This window comes from Antedon bifida, chromosome 5 (genome assembly GCF_963402885.1).
Source record: "Antedon bifida chromosome 5, ecAntBifi1.1, whole genome shotgun sequence".
Classification (NCBI taxonomy): domain Eukaryota; kingdom Metazoa; phylum Echinodermata; class Crinoidea; order Comatulida; family Antedonidae; genus Antedon; species Antedon bifida.
The window spans coordinates 25,182,464-25,194,787 of record NC_136230.1 but is presented as its reverse complement, the minus strand read 5'-3'; the positions used below and the strand labels follow the sequence as shown (position 1 = coordinate 25,194,787).

Below are 12,324 nucleotides of genomic sequence, written 5' to 3'. Positions count from 1 at the left end.
ACACAATTCAGAAAACAGGGCACCGTAGATTTGAATCATTAATCAAGCAGCAACGAACACAATTTCAGACAATAAGTTAGGCCTACCCACCTGCTGTTTGATAAATTATTGTATTAACTTCGTTGTAAACAAACGTCTTAACGCACTGAGTTTTCAGTAAACGATCAAACCACAGGACAAAACAGATAAAGTGAGCCAAAGACAATAAAAACATCATCATTGCAAGTTTATCATCGTCAAACTACACAATCTACACGTCACATGACTAGAAGACTCTACGTCATCATCACCGAAATGAGAACTTCTTTATCCTCAAGTTCTAATAGGTATAGATTACTGGCACGATAAATAGGACTTCGAAGATCTCACTTGACTGTTACTCAGATTGGGTTGCTGTTGCTAAATTGAGATATTCAATTAAACGTATAGAGAACAAGACTCGAAGGTAAAATAGGCACCTCGGAGGATATCTCTAAGAAATATACTTTACTCGTGATGTTGTCACTTAATTGAGATAGTAGTTTGTTGCTCAATTGAGATATTCTATTAAACGTAGAGAGAACAAGACCCGAAGGAAAGTAGGAACTTCGGAGGATCTCTCTAAGAAATTACTCGAGATAGTCAATGAAAGGTAGAGAGTCGCTCTAGTTCTCAGAACTGCAAAACTCGAAGGTAAAGCTAAAACTTCGACGTTCTCTCTCAGAAATATAGTTTACTGAGGATATTGTTTTTGTTGCTAAATTGAGATATTCAATGAAACACAGAGAAAAGTAAAACTTGAAGATAAAGTGTAAGAACTTCGACGATCTCTCTCAGAAATATAGTTTTACTAAGGATATTTTGTTTTTGTTACTTAATTGAAATATTCAATGAAACATAGAGAGAAGTAAGACTTGAATGTAAAGTGTAAGAACTTCAAAGATCTCTCTCAGAAATATAACTAGTTTACTGAGGATATTGTTTGTGTTGCTTAATTGAGATATTCAATGAAACACCGAAAGAAGTAAGTCTTGACGGTAAATTTGTAAGAACTTCGACGATCTCTCTCAGAAATATACTTTACTGAGGATATTTTGTTTTTTTTACTTAATTTAGATATTCAATGAAACATAGAGAGAAGTAAGACTTGACGGTAAATTTGTAAGAACTTCGACGATCTCTCAGAAATATAATTTAATCAGAATATATAATATTTTGCTGAATTAAGATATTCAATTAAACAAAAGGAGAACTAAGACTAAGGTAGGAACATCTCCCTAAAAAATACAGATTAGTCGGGATTGTTTTACCGCTAAATTGAGATAGAGAAGGCAAAGCAGCAGAAGCATTTTTCAGGAAGTAGATTTTCTCGAACGTTTGGGAAATTAAAGCAAAGAAAGAAACACAAAAAGAACAATTGGACTTGTAGCGAACTATGTACACTCTAACGACCAAGATATGCCTGACGTGCTTTGCCTCTATTGTCATATTGTTAAACGCTCTGGTTGCCTTTGCCATCATTCTTGTACGAGGTTTGCGGAGACGAAATAACATACTCCTTTGGCACGTCACCGTATCCGATATATTAAGATGTTCTGGACTTATTGTTTTTATTATCTTGTGTGACGATTGTAGTAATGCAAAGACAATACCAACTAATATTGCAACATTGTATTACTTTAAATTGTTCATGCTTATGTCAACATCACTTACTATTCTCAACATTTCGATAGAGAGATACGTAGCTGTCATCAAAGCACCGGCGCAATACAAAGTAATATACACGAACAAATTATACACGAAAATAATAGTGGGTATTTGGGTTGTAAGCGCTTCTGCGACGTCACTTGAACTGTTATTTACAACTTGTAGATTCGAATTCCGACATGTGAATTTCACCCTTTGTTGTTTAATTGTGTTTGTAAACTTTGTACTTGGTGTTAAAATTGTACGCGGTATAAGGTCAAGCTATTTTAGAACATCTGGTAAAAGGAATCGCACTTTTAAACTTAGTTACCGAATTGCTTTATTTGCCATGATAAGAAGCGCTATATTTATATCTGTGTTAATAACACTGTATATTATTGATAGTATTTCATTATACAAAGAAAAACTCCCCAAAAAAGCAAATGGCCCCGTCCGGCAACCGTCACCGTATTCAAATTTCAAACCAAACATCGAACCTAATCTGGGGGAATTTCCATTTCTTATCGTAATGAACATTGTTATGTCAATAGATTCGTTCTTAACTCCAATACTGGTTTGGAATTTTCACCCATTCTTTAAAAAAGAAATTAAGAACGCCTTTTCTAAAAACTGAGTTTATTTTAATATACTGTAAATATTTAATGCTTTTTATTGTTTTTATATATATCAAATGCAGTATGTTTATTGTAATGTAGTTTCAATTGTTATTTTGTAATTTTTAATTGCAAGCAATGGAATTTCCAGAAATGGATGAGAATAAAATTTGAGTCTTTGATCTTATCAACATCGTTATCTCAGCATGAAGGAATTATTTACCTAAATAATTCCTCCTCCATGATCTCAGGAAGATAAAAAAGGCAGGATCTGTTGTTCCCTATTTGATCAGGTTGCTCAATGATGATACAAGAATTTGTAAATAATTTAACATAAGCTTTAATCTTTTAATATAAGCCTACATCTACATTTGTAAATTCAGCATTCTATTTGTTTGTATTTATATATTTTTAACCTTATCTTTTTTACTGTTTCTAAAGAATACGTTTAAATGCTATAGAATTAATTAAATTGTTAATGCATGCCTGCTTTTAGGTACTATTTTCCATTTTATATTTTGACAAAATAAATTGAATCTTTATGGTATTAGTATTGTTTGTTTCCATTTTCCATTCTTAGCTCTTGGTAGCGCATTTTTCGCGTCGCCAAACAAGATGCTGCAAGATAGTAATACCCATGCGCAAAACCGACGATCTCGATTCGCCTGAATTGTTTTGTAGAAAAAAACTTAAGATCATTGGTCAGAAGTAGGCCTAGGTAATCTCGAATTTCTCACTTCGTACAAAGTACAACAGACTGTGTTATTATTAGTATTTATTAATTCATATAATTATTAAACATGTACGAGGTCTGGTGAATACATTTAATTTAGGTAACCAATGGTGATAATGCACTTATTAAAACTTATTTCAACGCCATCATTATGGCTTCGTATACAACGCTGTAAACATACACAGCTTTGACACTGATTAACTCGCTCGGATTTTGGATATTGTATTTTATATTCATTTAAATATACCACACACCAAGCTGTGAAACAACATAGACACAAGTTCTTACTGGTAAATACGCTCGGATTTTTGGATACCGTATTCTCTTATTATATTATCGGTTTCATTTAGGTTATGCAAATGTAGTATTTGTTTTCATGCTTTTTTATGCATGATAAACGATATTAAGCGAAGAAGTCACCGATTGTATAGTACGTTGAAGTACAAATTTTATTGTATGTGCTGTCAAGAAACAAACATTTTATTTGGCACACTAAGAAATGTTTATGTTTTAAGGCCACTGACCTATATACAGGATAAAGTCTCCCTTTGAGGAGAGTTGAACTTGAACTTGTTAAAGGAACATTTTGTTAACATCTTTTATATAATATATATACAATATGAGCCCATCAAACGTTAACATTACATCAAAAGCTGATGAGATGGTCGTGTCTTTAATGTGCTTAATGTCTGTCGACATGCTGACCAACGGTTTGGTTGCTGGTGCGATCATTCTCCTTAGGAACTTGCGGAAGAACAACATATTACTTTGTCACCTAACCGTATCCGAAGTAATACGGTGTTTTGGGTTTTTTGTACATTTAATATTCATGAAGAAGAGAAAAGATAATCTGCCTAAAGGTTGTCATGATAAGCCATTCGTGTCACTGTTTTGCTTTAAAAACATTGTGTTTATATCGACTTTACTAACTATTCTGAACATTTCAATAGAGAGATACATAGCTGTTGTTAAAGCCCCGACACAATACAAAGTAATATACACGAAAAAGTTGTACTTGAAAATAATAGTGGGCATTTGGATTGTGAGCGCTGCTATGGCCTCAATTGAATATTGTTTAGTTGTAACAAACAGTTTACAACATATTTTTATTCACTGCGTGTATCTTTTAATTGTACTTGCTAATTACACATTTGGAGTTAAAATTGTACGCGGTATAAGATCAAGCTATTTTAGAACTTCTGGACAAAGGAATCGCACGTTTCAACTCAGTTACCGAATTTCTTTATTTACCCTGACAAGAAATACTATATTAACATTGGCGTTCATAGCATTGCTTGCTGTTAAACTAACAAAAGTCAGTCCTGGTGGTCATAATTGTCCTGACACAGCTAACGGCACATTACCAGATGCTCGGAAACCACCGATTAGGTACATGTCACACATATTAATATCAATAGATTCGTTCATCACTCCTATATTAGTATGGGCGTTTCATCATTCCTTCAGGAGAGAAGTAATACAGGCTTTTTACAGATGTAGACGCAACTTTATGTAATTTTTTTCTGTACTAGTAACTAGTGTGAAACGCAAAGAACATACGATGTGAACAAGTCTGTATAATGGGGCACAATACAGCGAGTTCAAGTCTCAGTTGCCAACTTATTTGCAGTAGAACCGCCTGTATTGGGACGCCTTTGGCACTCGAACAGATTGTCCCCTTAAAAGGGGTGTTTCCTGAAGAGGAATTGGCCGTGGTTTTAATATATTTCGTTTCGTTTGTTTCTCTGGAAAGTGTTTTCTTAAGTTGATTTTCCACTGGCGAATTTGTTCGTGCGAATCTAAAGCGGCAGCTTATACGCATGCACTCAGGAGCTAACACTTTTAAAATGATGTCATCTTAATTAAATATATATATTGTGCTTTTGTATATTATAATTTTTTCTGAATGAATTGAACTTTAATACACTTATTGTCATAACCGTATTCATATTCCAAATCTCCCACTACGGTTTATAGTCCTTATCGGAGAAGTCACGTTCTACCACGAAAACAAAATGGAGTGAGTGAGCCTTGAACCCTTGCCGATGTTATGGCTACGTACGGTTCCACTGTCTTAACCGCTCGGCCACTCACTCAGGTGCTAAAACGTTAACTATGACGTCATCTTAATTAAAAATATTATGCTTTTGTATATTATAATTTTGGCTGAATAAATTGAACTTTATACACTTACTGCCATAAGCATTTTTTTTAATTCGCACGTAACGAACATTTCTGAGATCTGATTGGTTGCGCTTAATAGACCAACTAAAAGTATATGATTACCAACAGTAAAGTCTGTTAATAACATTATCATTAAAAATGTACGATGTCCGGAAAATTTAATTCAATTTCAGTGACCCACAGCCATAATGCACTAAAACGAAAAATTAATATATCATCAATATCAATATCTCATTACAGTTATATATTTAACCAATGATTAATCCACTTCTCATTAAGAGGGGGGATGTACAATTGTTGGAAGAGTATTTTCTTGAGTTGCGCGTTGCGTTGTAGTTTTTTTCTAGTGGGAATCAAGCTTTAGAACGCATCACTCACTAGTAGCTTAATAATCACATTAAACGAACAATACATAAAATAGCTCAGGATTAACACTATGCTACCTCTAGAAGCTAAGGTGTCTTTGGTGTTCTTATTGTCTGTCGACATACTGACCAACGGTTTGGTTGCTGGTGCGATCATTCTCCTTAGGAACTTGCGGAAGAACAACATACTACTTTGTCACCTAACCGTATCCGAAGTAATACGATGTTTTGGGTTTCTTCTATATTCTGTGTCCAATGACAACGGTATGCACAGCGGCGACAGTGACTGTCATACACCGGTAATCTTTTGTTTTAAAAACTTCATGTTCATATCGACTTTACTAACTATTCTGAACATTTCAATAGAAAGATACATAGCGGTTGTTAAAGCCCCGACCCAATACAAAGTAATATACACGAAAAAGTTGTACTCGAAAATAATAGTGGGCATTTGGATTGTGAGCACTTCTATTATCTTACTTGACTATTGTCTAGCTGTCAAGTTTTGTTATCCAGATGGAGATATTTTTATTCACAGTATGTATATTTTGATTATACTTGCTAATTATACATTTGGAGTTAAAATTGTTCGTGGTATAAGGTCAAGCTATTTTAGAACTTCTGGACAAAGGAATCGCACGTTTCAACTTAGTTACCGAATTGCTTTATTTACGCTGACAAGAAATACTTTATTAACATTATCGTTTATCGTATTGTTTGTTGTCCCTGCAGTAATTGACCCACATTATGCTGATTATGAACCCATGTCTAATGGTACGATAGCATCTAACGGCACGGCAGCAGCAAACGGCACGGTAGCAGCAAACGGCACGGTATCAGCAAACGGCACGGTATTAACAAACGGCACGGTATCAGCAGCAAACGACAAGACAGAATGGTGGATCAGTCATCACATGATGCATATATTAATATCAATAGATTCGTTCATCACTCCTATATTAGTATGGACCTTTCACCATTCCTTCCGGAGAGAAGTGATAAAAGCTTTTCACAAATTTAGAAAGACCAGGATAGAGCGAAATTAGATTGTACTTTCATTCTTACATGGTGATACTTTTCTGTAGGTCTACAAACGACTAACGAGAACATCAAGAGCAGCTATTCATGTTCACAGTAATTTGACACCCCGTCACGCTTCATTGCTTTCAGATCCGAAAGTTCATTGTTTGACTACAAAACATTGGCCTAAGACGAGCTAGGCATGTTTACGGCTCTTGGCGGGTGAAATCATTTATTGCAGGCGACGATACACTACATTTGTTATCCAATGAGAAGAGTTATAATATAGACATTCGGGTTGTTTGTATATAGGAGGGCTTGGCCCTATCATCAAAACTACGTTAGATCTGCTCGCAGCACTCACTCGCACTTTGCGATTTCTAGTAGTGTGCACTAGTATGAGTGGGTCACAATACTTTATACTTTAATCTACATATTTCCTTGCACAAATGTTCTCATATTTAACTTCTAGCTCTATCCATCATGAAGATTTTGATCAACAATAATCGACAAGACTAACGCCTGCAAAATATTTTCCTATGTGGACGAAATAAAGTTGAATTGCATTGACAAACGGTCGCAGTTCGAGCAAAAAATGTTAAAAATGACGTAATCCTAATTCATATAATATTGTACTTTTGTATTTAATTTTAATTTTGGCTGAATACATTGAACTTGAAAAAAGATCATTGGCAATAGGCTTATAAGCCGTTCTGACTGGTTGCGCATTTTCAGCGTCGCATAAAGTAGTACCTAACGAATATCTAACCTTCCATAAGTATATTACCAACTGCACACTGTTATTGATATTATCATTAAAAATGTACGAGGTCCGGAAAGACAAATTTATTAATTTAGGTACCGGTAGCCGATAGCGATAACGCAGTGTAACATCAACTTACTTTAACGACATCAGATGACTTAGACTACCGCTGGAAACGTGCACCAGTAGTGGTGGTTAATATTCTCTCATTTTTAAATATTCTCTTATATTATAAAAGATATACAGTACTAATATATATATATATTTTTTTTTTAACAAAGACGATATTAAGCGTGACACAATTACTGTTTAGCAACATCACCGAGCATCAACGGCGATTATGGTATGTAATACTGCTATATAGAGTAGCACATTGTGCAACCAATTGACAGCCAAGTGCAAAGTAGGCCTACGAAGAAACCTCTGGAAATAAGTTAACATTGCGTTCAACTCTTTGATATCTTTTAAGCCTGGCTAGGACGCAACGCAAGGACGTAGACGCAACGTTCCAAACATAACATTGCGTGTTAAAAGTGGGAGCCGACGACGTAACCACGGTGCCGCAGACGTATACTCGCCAACGTTTTTTGCGGGGTTTGTTTGTCGTACGTCGCAACAGTGATGATTTAACTTCTCATTAAGAGTATTTTCTTGAGTTGCGCGTTGCGTTGTAGTTTTTTTCTAGTGGGAACCAAGCTTTAGAACGCATCACTCACTAGTAGCTTAAATCGCATTAAACGAACTATTACAGTAATAGATTTAACCAAGGATTAACACTATGCTTCCTCTAGAAGCTAAGGTGTCTTTGAAGTGCTTATTGTCTGTCGACATACTGACCAACGGTTTGGTTGCTGGTGCGATCATTCTCCTGAGGAACTTGCGGAAGAACAACATATTACTTTGTCACCTAACCGTATCCGAAGTATTACGGTGTTTGGGGTTCCTCTTGAATATTTTAATGAGGGATATAAGCAACAATAGGAAATTTCATAAAGAACTGGTGCTTTATTTTAATCTTATGTTCATATCAACATTACTAACTATTCTAAACATTTCAATAGAGAGATACATAGCGGTTGTTAAAGCCCCGACACAATACAAAGTAATATACACGAAAAAGTTGTACTCGAAAATAATAGTGAGTATTTGGATTGTGAGCGCTGCTATGGCCTCAATTGAATATTGTTTAGTTGTAACAATAAATATTTATAAAAGTTATAAAAATATTTTTATTCACTGCGTGTATCTTTTAATTGTACTTGCTAATTACACATTTGGAGTTAAAATTGTACGCGGTATAAGGTCAAGCTATTTTAGGACTTCTGGACAAAGGAATCGCACGTTTCAACTCAGTTACCGGATCGCTTTATTTACGCTTACAAGAAATACTATATTAACATTATGGTTTATAGCATTGGTTGTTGTTAGTGGCATAACAACAGCTAACGGCACAATAGCAGATAACGGCATGATAGCAGCTAACAGCACATTAGCAGCTAACGGCACATTAGCAGCCAACGACACAACAGCAGTTAACGGCACAATAGCAGATAACGGCATGATAGCAGCTAACAGCACATTAGCAGCTAACGGCACATTAGCAGCCAACGACACAACAGCAGTTAACGGCACAATAGCAGATAACGGCATGATAGCAGATAACGGCATGATAGCAGCTAACGGCACGATAGCAGATAACGGCATGATAGCAGCTAACGGCACAAGAGCAGCTAACGGCATGATAGCAGCTAACGGCACAAGAGCAGCTAACGGCACGAAAGCAGCTAACGGCACGAAAGCAGCTAACGGCACGAATAATGGCACGAAAGCAGCTAACGGCACGAGACATATTAATAGACTGTGGTACATGTCACACATATTAATATCAATAGATTCGTTCATCACTCCTATACTAGTATGGGTATTTCATCATTCCTTCCGGACAGAAGTGATAAAAGCTTTTGACAAATTTAGACGCAAAAGGTGATTTTTTTATCTGTACAAATAACGAGAATGTTAATAGCTAGCCTGTATATGAAAGAGCCGAATCGATTCGAATCTCGGTTCGAGCGGCATGCCACAACATGTACATTATTTCATGTAACAATGTTTTGTTCTCGCTCTCTCTATGAGAACGCAAGGACTGTGATAATTAACACAAATTGTGAGCACAATCGACAAAACATAAACATGTGTCAGGAAGAACTACTAGCACGTTGCGATAGATACTCACTAATGGACATATTATATCATATTATCATATTATATCACTCAGTCTCAACTATACAGAATGTTTCTCGAACTATGGAACGTGAATTACGAGAGAACAGGCGACTTGGGGCGGACAACTTAACCTCACAATCCGTAACGAATATGAAAACTCTCCAACGCAGACATATGAACATTTTGTAGACGTGTTTTCAAAACGAAACATGCGCGAGAGAAAATATCAAAACATGAACTTGATTGCCGATACTGTAAATAACATAAATATTTAATTGTGTCGAAACAAATATCCGCAACTGACTTAAGCTCTGTCTACACTATCATTGTTTGACAAAAAAAGTGTGATGTGCCCAAATAAGGTAGTGATATGCCATGTCATCGTGTCCATATATGAGCACATCACATCAAGTTTGATAGTGTATACAGAGCTTAAAAATGCATTTTTAAATAAAATTTCATGTTATATAGCTGGAACATTTACTACTTTTAAAGAAATAATAATTTTGTTTTTTTAACTTAAAACCTAAAAACTTTCCCTTTTGAAAATCTAATATTTGACAGCTCAACTTCAGTGGAATAAAATGAAAATGACACATGGTCTTATAAAAATGTTTTAAACAAAATTTAAAAAAGTATTTGTTTATTCAATCAAATTATTAATTACATAAACATTACACCGATTTAAGAAAAGTTATACCAACAAACTATTTAGTCCCAAAACCAGAGAGGGAGTAAGTACGGTTGTTTGCTAAAACAGAGGGAGTAAGTAGTACGGAATAGCAATGGAGGACTGATTGTTTATGTATTATTTATTACAAGAACAGTACTGAAAGTACTAAGCGTAATAAAATATGTTTTCACTCAATTATTGAAAAACCATAGAGTTCACTAACATAATAAAATATTGCAGATACAGAAATGAAAATATAGTGATAATAATATCCATATGATGAAGGATAAGAACATGTATACAATTTGACTCATTTTGAGTAGGAAATGGAGTGTGACTAAATAACATATTATATTGTAGATGAAAAACCTTTTCAAATTTAATAATAAAATGATTCTGTTCTGTGTTTCAAACTATGTACACCATTTTCATTTTCTTGTTCAACATTTACATAATTAGTTTTTTTTACAAGAGTCTGGACAAACATCTATAATTTAATTTATAAAAAAAAACTATTCTCGCAATTTCAGGAAGAATGGTTGCATAACATCATCTTATGAGAATGCAAGATTAATTGAATGTGAGACAATGTGAGAAGGTAATTATTTACATATTCGAGATGACATGAATTGTGAGAAGTCATATGCATACGCGAGGTAGTCTTACATAAGGCAACATTGTAAGTAACAACTCATATGGAGAGAAATACGAGACTCACACATGTGAGATATGGACATGTGGATATCTGGATGGTATTACCCCATGATACAATAAAACTGTGCAAATAGATCATATGAGATTCTACATGAAAATGTGAGATCCTCACATAAATATGTGGGATCCTCACATGAACATGCGAGATCCTCACATGAACATGCAAGACTCTCACCTCACATGAAGATTCTTCAATGAAAATGTAAGAAACTCACATGATACATGCGAGATCTTCACATGAACATGTGAGATCCTCACATAAACTTGAGATCCCATATGAACATGTGAGATCCTCACATGAACATGTGAGACTCTCACCTCACATAAACATGTGAGATCCTCACATGAACATGTGAGATCCTCACATGAACATGTGAGATCCTCACATGAACATGTGAGATCCTCACATGAACATGTGAGATCCTCACATGAACATGTGAGATCCTCACATGAACATGTGAGATCCTCACATGAACATGTGAGACTCTCACCTCACATGAACATGCAAGGTCCACACATGAACATATGCACTTATGAATATCTGGTATTACCACATGATACAGTGCCATCAAACTGTGAAAACACATTATATAAATTCATATGGGAGATTGCTATAAAAGGCAACTAACATGACAAAGATAGCCACGCAAGGCATTACAAGTGATACAGTCAGACAACTATCGAAGACAAAACAAGTGACAGACATATGTGAGAACCACATGAGTACGCGAGATAACAACATGAACATATCAGTTATTACGAGCATACATACGTTCATGATAGACAGACATATGAGGCATTGACATGAGCATGCGAGACAGACATATGATGCATTGACATGAGCATGAGAGACAGACATATGATGTATTGACATGAGCATGAGAGACAGACATATGATGCATTGACATGAGCATGAGAGACAGACATATGATGTATTGACATGAGCATGAGAGACAGACATATGATCATTGACATGAGCATGCGAGACAGACATATGAGGCATTGACATGAGCATGCAAGACTGACATTTCTTGACTGTTCTTTATGCAGTTATTTCCAACATGTAACTCCGCGTCAGCATTCTCATCTCTTCTAACCCATAATCCTCGGGCATTGGCAGCTTGCCAACATGATGGGTGAGCTGTATAGATGGGATTCTACTGTCTTCAACATTCTGTAATCAAAGTAGTTATTGACATAGTTAACTGCTGCGTAGTATTTTGTTACAGCATATAGTTATTATAATAATGGGTAATGGATTCGTATTTGTACTGTGCTTTATACAGTGATGGGATTCTACTTCACAAAGTTAAGTGAACTAGCGACGCAACCTATGCAATGTAAGAAAATGCTCTTCAAATAATTGTGTT

At 35.3% G+C, this 12,324-nt stretch overlaps 1 protein-coding gene across 1 annotated transcript in view; it reads right to left on the bottom strand.

Annotated features, from left to right (window-relative positions):
* Nucleotides 1–9,817: 9,817 nt before the first annotated feature.
* Nucleotides 9,818–12,324, bottom strand: part of LOC144843632 (nuclear pore complex protein Nup98-Nup96-like) — a 43,060-nt gene continuing 40,553 nt past the window's right edge. Inside the window, exon 37 of the mRNA XM_078700505.1 lies at nt 9,818–12,128. Within this exon, the coding sequence (XP_078556631.1) occupies nt 11,997–12,128 (132 nt within the window). The 3' untranslated portion in view covers nt 9,818–11,996. The remainder of the gene's footprint in view (nt 12,129–12,324) is intronic.